This window comes from Aythya ferina (genome assembly GCF_964211825.1).
Source record: "Aythya ferina genome assembly, chromosome: 7".
Lineage (NCBI taxonomy): Eukaryota > Metazoa > Chordata > Aves > Anseriformes > Anatidae > Aythya > Aythya ferina.
The window spans coordinates 9,858,284-9,875,032 of NC_140302.1; the positions used below are offsets into that span (position 1 = coordinate 9,858,284).

At 35.8% G+C, this 16,749-nt stretch overlaps 1 protein-coding gene across 3 annotated transcripts in view; it reads left to right on the forward strand.

Moving 5' to 3' along the window:
• Window positions 1-16,749, forward strand: part of PARG (poly(ADP-ribose) glycohydrolase) — a 63,569-nt gene that overhangs the window by 29,634 nt on the left and 17,186 nt on the right. For all 3 annotated transcript variants that reach the window (XM_084525326.1, XM_084525327.1, XM_084525328.1), the window contains exons 9-13: window positions 1,367-1,524; window positions 11,347-11,426; window positions 13,246-13,306; window positions 13,944-14,019; window positions 15,330-15,477. In XM_084525326.1, coding sequence (XP_084381452.1) covers window positions 1,367-1,524; window positions 11,347-11,426; window positions 13,246-13,306; window positions 13,944-14,019; window positions 15,330-15,477 — 523 coding nt within the window. The remainder of the gene's footprint in view (window positions 1-1,366; window positions 1,525-11,346; window positions 11,427-13,245; window positions 13,307-13,943; window positions 14,020-15,329; window positions 15,478-16,749) is intronic.

A 16,749-nucleotide genomic window follows, 5' to 3' on the forward strand; every position in this document is an offset into this window, starting at 1 on the left:
CAGGATTCAGAAGTTCATGTAGTAATGCCTATTATAAAGATGTACTGTTAGCCAGTACAGCCAGTTCTTAACCATTAATAAATGGTTAAGGACTTCGTCAGACTTCATTTTTGGGTTATATGAAGTTAAACTTGTTCCAGTAAAATATACTGTTCAGCATAACCTAGTTTTGTAGGCTTATAGGACTGAGAGCTTCTCAGACTTCTTTTCCCCCCCTCTACCTGTGTGATTTCAGACATCATAATGTAGCTTGTTACTTAAATAGGCAGAAAACAGAATGAGATGCAGTGAATGTAGTAATTACAAGAATGAAGGAAAACTTGTGTTGTGGAGTAAACAGGGCTGTGTATTCAACAGTCTAAATTAGCAGCAACTTCTGTATTCATAACTGCAAGGATTAAAAGGTAGCTGCTCAGCTCTGCTGGGGCTAGGCTAATGGCGAAGGCTGAGTGTTGGAAGAAGTGAAAACTCTGTTCTCTCCCTTCTGCCAAGGGGATTTATCATAATTGTTACTGACTCCTTGGTAAATAGAGGTGCATTTTTTATTGCTTTTTTGTTTTTGTTTTGTTTTTAAATAAACTACCTTGAATGTGGTGAGGGAATATTCCATATCAATAGACTAAACCCTGATAAAATGGAAGATGTGTAACACCTCAGGTTTGTTCCCCCCCAATTTTGTTTCTATTTAAACTGGAAAACAACAACAACAACTAGAGTCAAACCCCAAAATGAAAACCAAAATGAAGCTGTGCTTTTTTTATTCATTCAGATTATAAAAGAATCAATGATCCTATACTTCCTGCAAAGATTATCAGTCTGTTTTCTAGTTCAGGGAGGATGGAAAAAAAATGAAGTCATAGGATGATCTGTGGAGTGACCTCCACCTTTCGTTGTAAAGTACAATGCTTGATTATTGTAACTGAAAACATTCATTAGGGTTTTTTAACTGTACAACTGTCAAAATTGCTTTTTTTTTTTTTTTTTTTTTTTTAATTCGGTTTTTAAGATTGCCCAGGAATTGCAAGCCCTGTCTATTTTTTGTCCTCTCTTTCCCCTGGTTTTGTTTGATAAGTTGTGTGTTCTTGGTCTCTTTTTTTTTTATTATTATTATTATTGATTAGAAATCTGCAGTTTGTCAAGCAAGCTTTTTCCCAATTGTCTTGAATAAACTGTTCTTGACTTTAATGGTGCTGCTGATTAAAGGGTTCGCCAATGGCCTAAATTACTCTTGCTCTAATTTAACAAATGTAATTTTGCGCTGCTGTTTTTTCTTTTAAAATGGGTAAGCTAATTATTTTTCTCTCTCCTTCCCTCCCTTCTCTCCTGGCTCTCCCTCCCCCTCACTTCTTTTGTTCCCACTTGGTAGCCAGTACCTCTACTGAAACAAAAGATGAATCACTCCATCACAATGTCACAAGAACAGATTGCTAGCTTTCTGGCCAATGCTTTCTTCTGTACTTTTCCACGTCGCAATGCGAAGATGAAGTCCGAGTATTCTAGTTATCCAGACATTAACTTCAACAGGTATGGCACTCTGTAGTAAATGGAACTGTTAACCCTTCAGTAAAAATACTGTACTTGTCATTTACAGGTAGAAACCTCTTTCCTCTTCCATGTTTTTAGAAGACTGTGCTCACTTGTTTCAGTAGTTTGTGTTCTTCTTATTTTCTTCTTACCTCTAAGGGACAAGAAAGCTATGCAACTACTTAAAAAAAAAAATAAAAAATAAAAATGGGGGGGGGCAACAAAAAACTTGCATGCAGGAAGATTGTTTAATATTTTCTTTTTTGTTTCCTTGTGCGCATGTGCACAAGGCACACTCTCACACTGGCACAAATAAACTGATGCAATTCCCTGCTTCTGTATATCCATTTGTCTATGAATGGCCTAGTTTGGTTTTGCTTCAGATATTTTGTATGTATTTAATTTAAAGGTCAGGGCTTCCGCAGACATGTTCCTGTTGTCTCCTTTGTGTTAGCAGTAGTGATCGGCATGTTGAGTTGGGACTAGGACTTGATTCTTCAGTAACCATACATCTGCCTATCATTTTAAGGCAGTTGTAGAGCTTCATGTTAAAATAAATCTGTCCTGCAAATTAGTCTAGGAAGCTTCTAAGACCACAACATTAATTTAACTGAAAATACTTTGATTTCTAAACAAGCCCTTATTCTTTTTTTTTTTTTTTTTTTTTCCTCAATACTAGCATGCATATAGATTTAATTGAAATATTTTCTTTGTATCTTTTATTGCATAAATGTCCTTATTTCAGTTATAAATGGGGGAAGGGATGAGATCATTTTCTGCTGCAGGATAGTGTAGTTCGCACAGACTCCTAGATAGATAGTTTCTTTTCTCTGGTCATTTCCGTACAATTCCATGTGGATTAACCTTAGGTTTATTGGTCTTGGACAGATCATCATCTGGAGGTTTTCCTCATTCCCCCACAGTTAACACGTAGCATATATGCTCTGAACATTGAGACGAGATACAAAGATGCAGTGTTACCTGTGATCCAGCACTTGAACATTTGTGTCGTAAGAGCTACACTAGGCTCTAACTTCCTGAAATAAATCATGTCAAATGTGCTGGTACACTGGTTTTGGTGCTAAGAGTTAGCTTAAGTTTCTCTACACTGAGTATTTCAGAAGAGAGACCAGAAAGCTGTACTTGGTAAATGTTTCCTGACTTGGTGTTTAGTCCAGCAGTGCAGTGGGGTAGAGAAGTGTGAGTGGTCATTTGTGCCCCCTAGGGGCTCAGCGTATTTTGCACCATCAGCTCCTAAGTACAAATAAGTGAGAAGTAACCATCCATTCGTTAAAGCAGCTTATGTTCAGAGTAGTGGGAGAGGACAGCAAGGTTCTGGACAGGGGCCTGTTTGACTGTTTGTTTTTGTTTGTTTGTTTGTTTTTTAAAGTACTTGTATCAGGTTTTTATTGTACCTTAAAGATAGTCTAAACCAAGCAGTTAAATTATCAACTGTAGAATAAAATGCTGCAAAGTCATTAAAATAAATTCACACAGAACATTGCACAGGTACATAAAGTCACAGTATTAGTGTAGTGGTTAACTCTGGACATAACGTTTTGAACTACTTTTAATACAAAAAAAGCCTTGGAAAACTATTAGGTAAATAAATTACTGCCATAGATTTAAAGAATAGCCAGTAAAAAGCTCTAACTGTTCAGGATTTTTGCCTTATTCTGGTCAGTCCTTTGCTCTTTCTTACTTGGCTTCGTAGTGCTATTACTCTTAGTAAATTCCTGTAATATTATTTAAAAGGGATAATACAACAGGCAATCTTCCCTCTTGTGTTGTGTCTGAAGTAATGCTCTGCTTTTGGTCACAGAAGGTAGAAGGGCAGTTTTACTTGCCTAAATGCAAGAATGTTGTAACCAAACTGGAGAAAAGAAGGAATGCTGATGTCCTCTTTCTCCTGAGGTTTAAAAGTGTGCGTTCCTCAGCGTTTGTCAATGCATGCTTTTGTGTGTTCTTGTATAAGAAGGCTTATCTTTGTGATTCTTTTTATTTAATCATTTGTTGGCCTAAGGTTATTTTTTCCCGTGGTATTTTGCATTTGATAACGTGATTTTTTTGATTAGTGAAGTAGGAAAGAGGTGTGACTAGCGGTAGATAAAATAAGAGCAAATGTGTCTGTGAGAGGGGAACTGACGGGATTACAGCAGGAGATTGAAGTGAGCGGTGTAGAGAATACTACAAGAAATTGCACTGTGTTCTATCATGCTACTGTATATAACCTGACTTTGTTGAAATCTAAAATGAAGGGGAGGAGGATGGGCAGTATCCCATTTCTCTTCCTCCTGCCAGTCCTGTATTTTCTCATCCTGAAAAGTTTTTTAGGAGCAGGAAAAGACAAAATGTCATGTTTTCAGCTATTTTTTCTGTGTACAAGATGACAAGGTTTGTTCCGCTGCAGTGTGTATCCTCAGGTTTTACAGAAAAGCCTTTCATGAGAAGCTGGATGTGTTCAAAAGGCAGCAATAATGGCTGAAATTAAGATTGTTGTGACTTTTTTTTTTCTTTTTACTGGTGTTTTGATTTAAAGGCTTTACAGGCTATTGGTCTGCTCTGTTTAGGGATGGGCATAGCAAATTGTTCTACACAGCAGCCCTTTCTCCCCACAGTATTGTGAACCTGCAGTTTTTTCCAGACTTGGTTCTTTCCTCAGCATAATTTCTGCTGCATGATTATGAATGAATTATTGCATTCTTGGGTGTGGAAAAAAAAGTAAATCTGCCATGATTCCCTAATAAAGTAAAATTACTAAGTGCATGCTAGCATTTGGGAATTTTTTTCAGCGAATGCTGTGTTCCTTAATTCCACTGTGCATGCACCTTATATGTTCATACAAAAGGTTTCCTTCCACTCTTTCCTTCAACTCTGAGACTGAAAAAAATAAAACTTGTGCCTTAAGTTAGAAACACAAGTGTGTAATCTGTTTCTTATGTTTACAGTTTTAAACAGTAATCATATATCAATTCACTTTATGCAGACTTAAACATCAGTAGCTGTTTATCCACTATAAAGTAGTTATGTTTTCTGTATTTTAAGTGCTGTCATGTTCCCTTCTCCCTTCCAGTCTTTGCCCTGCTGTAGGTTTCTATGTGGTGTTAAGTAGGATACTGTGATACCCACTGTCCACGCCCAATCAAGACACGAATCTGACAAAATGACAGATGCTGAGTGCGTATAAGATATTAAGAATACATTTTTTCCTCCTCTGTTTAGTACTTTCTGGTGTAGCAGTGCTTGGCACTGTTGCTGCAGGGATGATGGCATGTGGCTTGAATGCTGGTGCATGCGCTAACAGCAGCAAGTGATTGGAAGGAAGGGCATTTTGTATGTTAGTATTAACAGAAATCATCTGTGCCCCTCCTCTCCTGTCTGTGTTTCTGGATGAAGGGAGAGGAGAGCGAGCCGTCCTCATTTGACACTGAAGCACTTGGGTTAATGGTATGTTGTTACACTGAGTGTCTAGTTTGATTGTTCATCATGCTACAAAGTTGCTTGTATAATGAAATACTCTGAAATTTAATTAAATTATTTCCTTTAGAACTTGGCAAGGATCGGCCTCTTACAGTTCTTAAGTCATTAATGACATAATTCATTAAAATTGTAGTTAATATAATGGCATTCATAGTTTAACTTTGAGAGCTTGAATGGTTATGAATTTTAGTAGATGGAATGACATCTGTTCAGTGGCCAAATAATTAAATCATACAAAACAGCAGAAAGCATTGCTTTCATTCAAACCAAACATCAAACCAAAATTTAAAAGTTCAATTTGAAAAATATGCTTTTGTAACATACAAAAAGAATAATTATATTTTTCATTTTATCCCTCATACTGATAAATTTCCCGTAGAAGTTGCATGCAGTTTGAATGTAAAGAATGAGTTGTATTGACTCTTTGGAGATCATATCTCAGATTATGATGATGCTCACATTTTAAAGCACTTTCTTCTGGCAATACTCATAATGAATCTTCTTTGTGGATACTTCGTGTTTTAGTGTAGAATTTTCATAAAGCATTTTCCTTCATGAAATATATCAAAGTTAAGAAAGAACTGCTTTCTTGTATTTATTTTTGAGAAGATACTGAAACCCGATACAGTCCAGTGTCATATAAGACTTTGCTCTGGGGAGTTTTTTCTTCCCTGTGTATCTTAAGGTTATAGTATTTGGTAATTTTGGAAAACTATCAAGTCTGATTATATGTAAAAGAAAAGTATAAAGAAAAAACCCTGCAATCTCGAATCTGTTTTCTAGATGACTGAAATGGAAACTGGTTTGTTGAAGAACCATTCTTAGCTGTAGTGTCAAGTTGCAATAACTTGTTTATTTTCTTTTTTTCAAAAAACTACTGTAATTAAACTGGAGATATGAGGCATCTGTAATAGTTCCTGTCAAAGCAAGCGAGGCTGTAATACAATTAAAAATAGCATGTCTAGTAACAGAAGCCTGGTGGATCTTTTAGCACATACCTTAGTGAGATGCTCTGGTCTGAAACCACCGGCATTCTACTAGGACTGAATTTCTTCATCTTTATCAAACAAGCTTTTAAAGTAATTTCAAGTGATTAGAAATGAGGGGAGAAAAAAAAAACTAACAGTAGTTAAGATATATATGTCTTTTATGGATTGTATAATATATGAAAGGAAATGGGCAAACTATGGTACGTTTATACAGGAGAATTGAAATCTAATTTTCTAGTAATGCAATTGTCTCTTCATAAACAACATCCATTTTGCAACACTAATGAGGGTTCTCTGGGGAATAAATTATCTAGTGACTTTGAGAGAACTTGATTTGGACAGAGAGATGTATTGCACCTCTGAAAAGTAATTCTAGGTTTTCTTTGTCTATAGGCAGTGGTCCTGTTACACCTGCCTTAGGTCTATGTACTAATTAGCATAGATTTCAGTGGAGCATCATTTCCTGGGAAAAGTTAAAATCAACGTGTGTGGTGGATGATGAAATGATCTTTAAATAGATGGCTTAGAAGGACGCCATTCCTAACAAGTTTAGTAATTACTTTGCTCTGGTGATTGCAGCAGTACTCTGAGTACTTCTTTGATACCTCAGTAAATACAGTCATTGACTTCAGAACTCAGTTTTACCATGCTGTGGTAAAGCTTTTTGGGTTAGATGTTCACTTTGAAACATTTTACCCTGCTGTTTCTTGGTGTTGAGTACTTGGGGTTAGCGTTTTTATCATTCCATCAGTCATATATCAGCATGCTGTTTCTTAGACTCCTAAGTCACTAAAGCTTTTTCTTAGGAGCAACTTAAAATACTCCAAGTTGCTTTCCAAAATGAATGAAAGCACAAAATGAAAAGTACAGAGCAGGAGTCTGGTTGTATGTGAGAAGGAAAGGTGGTTTTAGCCTCTAGACGACTAACAAAGTCACATTGCTTAATTTCTGTATGCTTATACAAATCTTAAAAATTGATATTTAATTCAAAGATGGAGTCCTAATTAAACAAAACGGTGTTGAATGGTATGATGCCTTAAATAACTTTGAGATGATGACAGCTTATACCTATAACACAGCAGTAATTAAGAAATTGCCTATGAGGTTGAATCATTGAATATATTGTTTTTATCCCACTTGATGCCAAGGGAATTCAAAACCTCTAAATTGCTTTCTGTATAGACAGAAATAGAAGGCTGTTTTAATTCAGAAAGCTGGGATTTGGGTTATTAAATGGGGAAGACGTACACTAGCCACCAGAAAAACAGAACTGATGTTGCTGTACTTGACTCACTTAAGGTTGTGCTGGAAGTGTGAGATCTAGATAGTGACTTCTCCTTTTGTGCTCTCACAGAGCAAGTTATTTTGTCTGCCTTTTGTCTCTGGGCAGGTTTCTTATCTAGATTATCCTGCTTTTGATTCCTATGAAGTCCAAAATACATGAATTGAAATTTTGCTATTGAAAAGCTTTATTTTTAGTTCTCACTTAAACTATTTTCAGTAGTAGCAGGACTTTCTAGTAAGGGTTTCTATTTTACATTGTATGTAAGAATTCCAATTTTTAATTTGTTTAAGATGATTTCCTCATCTTAGATTGTGCAGCTGTCATTTAAGTTTTTAAAACTGTCTAGGGCAGGGGTCTCCAAACTTTTTTGATCATGCACCCCAAGAGAAAAAGTTTTTTGAGCACATAATATATGTTTATTTTTTCCAATACATATACTACTGTGGTAGCATTGTCTGTATTTTATGAAACACAAAAATAGGAATTAAAAAAGATGAAAGTTTTAAATAACCATTGTTTTAAAAATGTTTTTTATGAATGGTACAAAATTTTTTTCTTCCTGTAAGAAAGTACTCTTTCTGTAAGAAGGTACCTGTGGTAGTTGAGGAAAAAGCTCAGGTGGTGAATTGTGGGGACCATAACTATAAAGTTGTGCACCCGTATTTTTTGCAAGCAGCACATATGAAATGTCATGGATTTATGAATGGGAAGTTTGTACAATGCTTTGAAGTATAATCCATACTGCACATTTTTGCGTGTTGTTACAGTGTTGACAGTTTTCTGGGCCTTAGGATAGGTTCCAATTTCAGTGTTAGAAACACCTGTGTACTCTTTGCCAAGGAGCATTTAAAAAAAACTGCAGCCTGGGGGTGGCAAGATGCAGGCTGGGAATGGAAATACTGATAGGAAATTCATGTTAACTAGCAGCCTAAATCACAAGGTTGTAATGGTCCTTTCTGCTTGGGAAATTACAGAGTCAATTCTTGGTGTAACATCAAGGGATCAGTTTAGCTCCTTGGAAATTAAAGTTTACGAGTAAGCTGCTATATTTTGAATTACACCTTAATCAGAAGCAGTGCGTTATGAAACCATTTATCTAAACAGTTTCAGCTTTTCCCCAGTAAACTGTTTGCATGCCAAGGACACTTTTGAGTAGCTCTTCATGTTATTAGATCATGTTGATGTTGCTTCATTGGAAGTGTACCCTTAGAAGTACCTTTCAGATTGACCACTTGCCAAGATACTTTAGATGTATAAAACGCCACGTGAGAATGCGTTTCTTCCATTTGTGTATTTGACACTCTTTTGCATCTGTGTTTCTTGAAAAGACAACATGGTGTTTTCAGCATTACAAAAAAAAACAACTTAGGTTTTGGTTAGAGAACTGTTTACAGTTTCCAACGCACCAGCCCCATGTGAGGTGCTCTTCGAGGCATTTACAAGCAGGTTCCTCAGAGCTCTGCCTTTCTTTTTGCTTCTGCCTTTCCAAGGTAGAAATGTTGGTTGAAAATAAGACAATTCTGAATTTGCAGTCAGTGAGGCTTCAGAAAGCAGAATATTGATTATACTTCTAAAATACTTCTTCCACCCTAAGATTTCAGGAAAACATTACTATAAAATAAGAGCACCTGTTTTTGCAATAATAAATATTGAAACAGTGCAAACTATTGCCTTAAAACTTTACTGCATGTTTATTGATGGATGTTGAGAATTTTTTTTATTGAGCACTTTTTTTTTGCATATTCCCAGTAGCTGATCTTGCTGTTGTTGGTGTTTTCTTTCTCATGTAGAAGATTTCTCTTCAAAAAATTGAAGTAGGTGTCTGACTTAGCTAGGAAAGAGTCTACATGTCACCACAGTGACTTTAATAATCTTTAACAGTTTTACCCAGTGCTACAGGGCAGGACAGAAGTACAGATCTCTCTTATTGTTGTAATTATAGAATGTGTTTTGGGAATTTATCTGCTGTAAATGAGATTTCCGAAGCAATCAGCATTACTCTAGCTTTAATCCCAGGAGAGAAAGAAAAGAGGTATTTATCACAGCACTTAACAAGAGAAAATACAGTCTGTTGCTGATCACTTCAGGTTAAAAAAAATGTCTATTTGGTTAAAATTCCCTACTGACACGGTGACTACATTTTGGTGAGTAATTGTAATGGATGAAACCGAGTTCATCTGCCTTGCTGTTGTTCCCTTTTAGCTTGATCTGCCTATTCCAAGCATAGTTTTTTCAGCTCTGGACTTTTAGCACAGTGTGCTAGTTATGCTAAATCATGTACTGCCTTTGTGCCATGAAGAACTCACTCCTGGGAATGTGCAACATGAGCAAGATTTCAAGTTGAAGTTGAGGCAAAAAAAATAATGATGAAGGCATGATTAGGCTAATATATAAACTAACCAGTTTAAAGGATTCATACCAAATAAAACTTCCAGATAAAAAGTCAGAGATAACATAGGGATTTAGGCAAGACTTAAGTGCATAAAGACTTAACTGCTTTTTATGGAGCCCCTTACTAGTTGAGAAAGCACAACCCCATGCTAGAACTTAGAGATGGGTCCGTTTTAAAGTAGGACATGTACATATAAAGTTTGCCTTCTTAAAGTCCTAATTTGTTGTTCCAAGATGGAGGTTTTTATAAGACCTTTCCAACCTTTATTAAATGTATTAACATTACAGGTACTACATCTTGCTTACAGATTCTGGGTCAGGTTTCAGATTTCATGCAGTATACCTATTTAGTCCTTTGTGACAACCTAAAATTAGCTTCTGTAACTTAAAACAGATTTTGGATAAAATTTATGTCTTCAGCATGCGTATCCCATAAGAATTTTTAAATACTGGAGAAAAATCTATTTTGCTTTATCACTAAAAGCTAAGTTTACCTGACAGTATTCTGCTTTTAAAGGCAGGTTATCATTCCAATGCATGGAAAGAAATGAATAATGTTGTGTCATTGCTTTCCTCACTGTTGTGGCTTTTGTGTTGTGTTGTTTGTTTGGAGGGGATGGGGGCTGTTGCACCTTACATCCTCAGGGCTTTCACTGTATCAGACATCTTTTAGTGACCTTCCTGTTCAAAGGATATTATTTCTGAAGTCCCCACTATTCTTCCTTCCAGATAAATTCCATTATGTTTTGCCAATAACAATGCCTTGTCACTTTATTGGAAGTGAAATTAAGTAATGCCTGTTCAACTTGCTGGAAGATGGATGACGCTGTAAAAATATTTCAGTTAACCTTAAAAGCATACATTCACTTAATGGCTAAAAATTGGATGCTTCTTTTTAATGCTTAGTTTTTTACAGATGAGTTTGAGAATGCCAGTAGTAGCTCAGTGGATAAAGCCGTTTCTGCAGGGGGAGGATTCATTTCTTTAGAAATGCTGCTGGTATGATGCAGCTCTTCAAAGCAATATAGTTGCATTATATTCTCTTCTGCAACTCACTGAGCTGTAAGTAGGGTAAGGCATTTGGATCCAGGAATACTCAATGTGCTTATTTTCACTCCGGGTCACTGATTTCAATTCAAGACAGTCTGCTGCAAATAAAACTCATAGCTTTCTTGGACATTCATATTGAAATTATATTTTTTGATATTACAAAATCAATAAAAGATGGATATTTCGTTATCATTTCATCAGAAACTTATCGAGTGAATGAACCTAAGAAACAGCTCTACTTTGAAGAATGTGCTTTTATGAAGGTGTATGGTTTTGACTGTCTGCCTTTAAAGTGTACTACACATATAAGCACGTAAACGTACTTTCCAAGTAGCTGTGGGAAATGCATCATCTCAGTGTTTGTGTAGAATTCAAGCCTGTTATCTGAATAATGAGTGGTATGAAAGGCATAGTTTCTTTTCATGATCAAGGCAATGGAGGCACAGTGTAGCAGCCTTGTGAGTAAATACTTTATGGAAAGAACTGCTTGGACAGCCCCTTTGTGGCTTAGAAGTGGTTGACTTTACGGAGGGCAAACTGCTTTTCTGTTTTTACATACTGCGTAGTAATTAGGCGAGGTGTGTTTCCCTGAAATCTAATCAAATTGCTTTTATGTCTGTTTTCCAGATTGTTTGAAGGACGGTCACCAAGGAAGCCTGAGAAACTTAAGACGCTTTTCTGCTATTTTAGAAGAGTCACAGAAAAAAGTAATTCTTGTTGTAATTCTTTTTTTTTTTTTTTTTTTTTTTGAGCTATGAAGCAGACACATGAAGAATTTAATCCCATTCAATTTAGAAATGGCTATGTGGCATTATGATGGAAATGTCTAACAAAAGGCAGCACACCGAGTGCACTGATATTCTTCTTAGTGTCAATTTATCCCATATAGATGAGACATGCAATTTCATTTTTTGCATGGAGCTTATTCTTTGTTCCTTTTTTCTGAAGAGTGTTTTTATGTATGTCTAAAATATCTGTATTTGCATACAGATATTTTCACACACACATTTATATAAAAGCTATATATCAAATGTGTAGTTCTGTATCCATAAACACATATTGTGTGTGTGTGTGTGTGTATAATATATGCAAATACTTGGTGCACCATACCAGAGTGAGAAAGCAGAAGGAACTTAACAACATATATAGTCATTAAAATTACAGGTACTATCTCTTGCTTAAAGATTCTGGATCAGTTTTCAGATTTCCTGTAGGATGCCCATTTAGTCCTCTGACCATGACATTTTTAATTCTAAGTGGTTTTTCCTTGCTTGTGTTGATACTTCAGGTTTTTCCCTTCTGTTCATCCAAAACAAAGCTGCTGTGAACTTTTCCCAGTTTAAAATAAAGTAAATGGTATCAAGAAGTGGGATGTCTTCAGCTCTTCTAGAAATTAGCATGGTAGTTTCCTTAGTGTGCGTGGTCAAATATTCTGTTGTTGCCATTAATTTGAATGCCTGCATAAACTCTCAAAAATATATTTATCAGAGTATGAACTGTATCAGATCTTATATATTACATTTTTAGGAGAAAGGGATTTTACTGCTGTTGCATATGTTGCATCTGCAGCAATATCTTACAGAATTTTTATCGAACTTTCTCTTTTTGTGTCAGTATTTCACTATTAGCTTCATATTCGCTCAGAAGAGTTTGTTCTAAATAGGAAAACAGCTGCAAGCTATTATAGAAATCCTTGTACTTGGTTCAGTCCATCTTTAGTTCATCATTTTCATTCACAACTAATTAAATGCTACCTCCTGTTTCAGCTAACAAACTTTCAGCAGTGTCAATAGAAATAAATCTCTGGGGTAAAATGTAAGTTGTGATCTATGTGTGTAAGTGAGAAGGGCTGTAGTGTACTGGCTTTTTCTTACTAGTTTAGTAGTGTTTTAAAATTTTTGCAGCTGTCTCTGGCCCCCTGTGCATCAGAAATCTGTTGGGAGCATGCTTTATCAAAACTACTGTATTACATTTCTTAATGTTATAACTTCAAACTACTTAATGACATTTTTGCATGTTGTTTTCTTGAATTAAAAGTTTGTATTACACTTTTAAGACCCAATTTCTTGGTTTGTTTGTTTGTTTTGAAAGGAATTAGTAAGACAATAGTAACTTAGCTCTATAAATGACTGTAATAATTTCACAACTTTTTTATTGCAAATGGTAATTGAATTCCTTGTAAAGGAATACAGTAGGGGCTATGTAAACTGAAGATGTTGTCAACAGGTGAATGCTTAATTTTGTAAATAAATAAATATAAATAAATAAAAATATAATAACAATATATATAGCGCCACTGATAACAGTATTCCCTTGTAGAGAAGCATTCATTTATTGAAAGCTTTTTGTTTGTTTTTAGAGCAAGCAAATTTATTTTTGTTCTCCTCAAACCCATACATGCTTTTGAAGTTAACTTCTGTTTCTGTCAGGAATTATGCTTGTTGTAATTAAAATAATCTAAAAGCCTAGCAGTTAATACTTTTTTTTTTTTTTTTTTTTTTTCCCCTGGGGTTTGTTTGCTTGTAGAACCTACTGGGTTGGTGACGTTTACAAGGCAAAGTCTCCAAGAGTTTCCAGACTGGGAAAGGTAAGTCAAATGTCTCGTTAAATGTAAGAATTTGCTTAGTGATTAACCTGAATCCCATTAAAGTTGAATTGATTCAGGCCAGCAAGTGATCTGGAAAATAAGGTTTGGTTTGGCTTGCTATGGAGAGAAGAACAGAAAGAAGTGGGTGAATGGACACCGACAGTTAGTGTGACTGGAGCTGGTATCTGTTTGCCTGTGGAGCAGACGAGTCTTAAGAGATTTTTTTTAAAACAGTAATACCTTTTTGTTTGTTGCTTGAGAGGAGAGAAAGTGAGAGCTGACTTGATGCCAGAAATGACAGAAAATATAATGAATTAAAATGCTATGCTTGCAGCTTTTTTCCTGGTTAGCAAGTTAATGTGGTACAGACTTGTGTGAAAAATGTGGAAATGAAACCACTTTTGGGGCTTTGTAATGAAAGAGGTGGAGAAACTGAACCATTGACTGTGTTATTAAGCCTTAATAAATTGTTTCAGAAAGGCAAATGCATTTTCCTTAATCCTTTGGATTTTTTTAACCACCTTACGCTTAGGTGCATAAAAAGCTAGGTTTTAGACGGGTTTTCTCTTAAATGGATGTCTCTTTGGGGATCCTGTAATCATCTTTTCTGTGCAATATTTTTTTTCCTCAATGATAGATCTCAGAAAAAACTGTCTAGATTACATGTCACCTATGAGGGCACTATTGAAGGCAATGGACAAGGTATGCTACAGGTAAGTGCATATACCAGTAAATGTGGCTTTATCTCATGTTTTTGTCATGTTTTTTAGAGTCTGTCAGTTTAAAATTGTTTATCCTCAATTGACTTAAGTGACAAAGCGTTATGCATGTAAATGAAACATCAAGATGAATTCCATGGGCAGAATTAGTGATATCAGTATTCCCTAGCTCACTGAGGCTGGTAGATGTACCTGTTACAGAGCTAGCTGACAGAAAATCACAAGCCCTGGACAGCTTCAGGTCCTTTGGTTCAAACTGGGATCAAAGATTGACAAGATAAAAGTTTCAGGCTGGAATTTTGATGAGCTGCCAAGGGTTTTGGTGTTCTTATGCCTTTTTTTTTTTTTTTTCTTTTTTGTTATGATGGTTGTGCCCCAGACAGTGACCAGGTCAGGAGTTCAGGAGACTTTGCTGCTACAGCACCACTGTTCTGGTCTGAGAGCCAGTCAGTTGAAATAAATTGATAAAGGAAGATGTCCTGTCCATATCGATAGCAAGGAATACACTTGAGTTTTCAAATAACCTTAAAGAAAGAAGGAAAGCAGTCTGTCTTCTAGAGTTCTGTTACCATAAATTAATTAATTAGAAAAAAATTAGTACTTCTTGAGACAGGAAAAAGTGGTGCAAACTTCTTAAGGGTTGGTAACTTACATAAGTAGTAATTTATTGAATAAAGCAATTGCTTCTAAAACTGTTGTCTATATAAAAAATGTATTATTGTAGCAAAAACTAGAGTCCATAGCTTCCCTGTATCAGGCAGAAACTTTGGTGATCAAAACGATGGCGTGCCTTGTTCCAAGTGTGTTTCAAGGACAATCCATAAGAGATTCCTCTAAGTACAGAACAACTGGTATAGGGCAGTGCTGAGCTAAAAATGCTTCTGTGTGGACAGCCAAGGCAGAAAGCTTATTAAAGGACAACTTAATAATTCTTCTGTGTCTGTAAAATGCAGGAAGGATACTGTAATCTGCTGTTTCCATTTTTCACACTTACTGAAACTTTTTATAATTACATGCATGCCCTTTCAAAACTAAAAATGGGATTCAGAGCCTTTGATATGCAGAACTTTATTTTGCTGTATAATATCTCACTTGTCTCATTTTGATTTTTCTCAATCAAAAGAAAGGGAAGAATGAGATGGGCATGCTGTGAATCAGGTTCTGTCCTGCTGTTTGTATTTTTAAATGGTAGCAGTGGATCTCAACAGAGTTGAAATTTGTACAGGACTTTATTTACCTCAGTAAATGAAAGGATTTTATGCTGTTTGCTTATCTCTTAATCCTCCTGAATATATTTTTGTTAGGTTGATTTTGCAAACCGTTTTGTTGGAGGTGGTGTCACTGGGGCAGGACTGGTACAAGAAGAAATTCGGTTTTTAATCAACCCAGAACTGATTGTATCGAGGCTCATCACTGAAGTCTTGGATCACAATGAATGTCTCATCATCACAGGTTAGTTGTTGCAGTATATGTTTCACATCTTGTTCTGGTTTTCTATGTAGAAAAATATATTTCAACTTGTTCAGTATGCTTAAATGTTGTAGGAAAATAAAAAGATTGTACTCACTTAACAATAAGTTTCCTTGTTCACCCGACTTCTTAAGACTGTAGGGCCACTGTTCCAGTACATCCTTTTTGAAGGAAGGAAACAATATGAGCAGATGAGGTGTTACAGAACTCTTCTTACCTTATATAAATTTGTTTAAGGACTCAGCATCTTTAGGCCTACATAAGGAATACTGTCGGGCAACATAGGTAAAAGACAATTACTAGCTATTAGCAGGTAATGCTTCTGATGTGCCAAAGCAGGGTGGGTTTTGTTCCTGTCTGGAATTTGTAACATTCAATGTAATCCATGGGACTGAAAGCTCAATCTGAGAATAGGAACTGTCTTCTGGTTACCAAACAGGGAAGGAAGCGGTAGAAGAAAAAATGAGCATCTGTTAAAAATGATAGAAAGTCAGGAAATGTTTCTTGAGAATGTTGATTTAGTAGGTTACAAACATGTGTTCATATTACTTGTTATCGGTTGTGTTCATAACTTGCAACATCAAAAGCTAAGTGCTTCTCCAGTATATTGTTGTGAGTCTGTGTGCACTGTCTGTCCAGTGCTTCACTGAAAATACTGTTCCTTTTGTTCACCATCTGTTTAAAATTTGTGATGTTTTATTACACATTGGATCAAAATAATTAGGTGAGAAAACAGCTAATGTCACTGGTAAGAACTGGCCAGTCCCAGGTAATGCTGCATCCTGGTTGTATACATGGTAACACAGCAGCTAGACACTGTGTGACTGGCAAAATAATAAAATGTTGATAGATTTTTTTTCTTTATAGCTATTCTTTGGAGTAAATAAAAAAATATTTTATCAAGAGATACACTATTTGCTTGGACTAATAGATTATGTATGTTATTTTTCAACCTAGTAGAGTGTAAAAAAAAAAAAAAAAAAAATCGTTTTTCATTACCTGAACTGACTCAACAGACTGGAATTTGTGGAGGCATTGGAACAGTTTTCTTGGAAAAAGTCCTTCCAAAGCACTCATTCTTCCTTACATGCATGGATGGTAGAAATTTGAGCTTATATCTTCCAAATCTTACCCTGCCCTGAAACTATTGGTTGTAGTGGCCAGCACCTCTTTTGTTTTCAGTCTTAACCTTGGTAATCTTTCACCCAGTGTTTTGGTTTGTTTTTCCACCCACCAAAACCCTTGCCTTTTCTG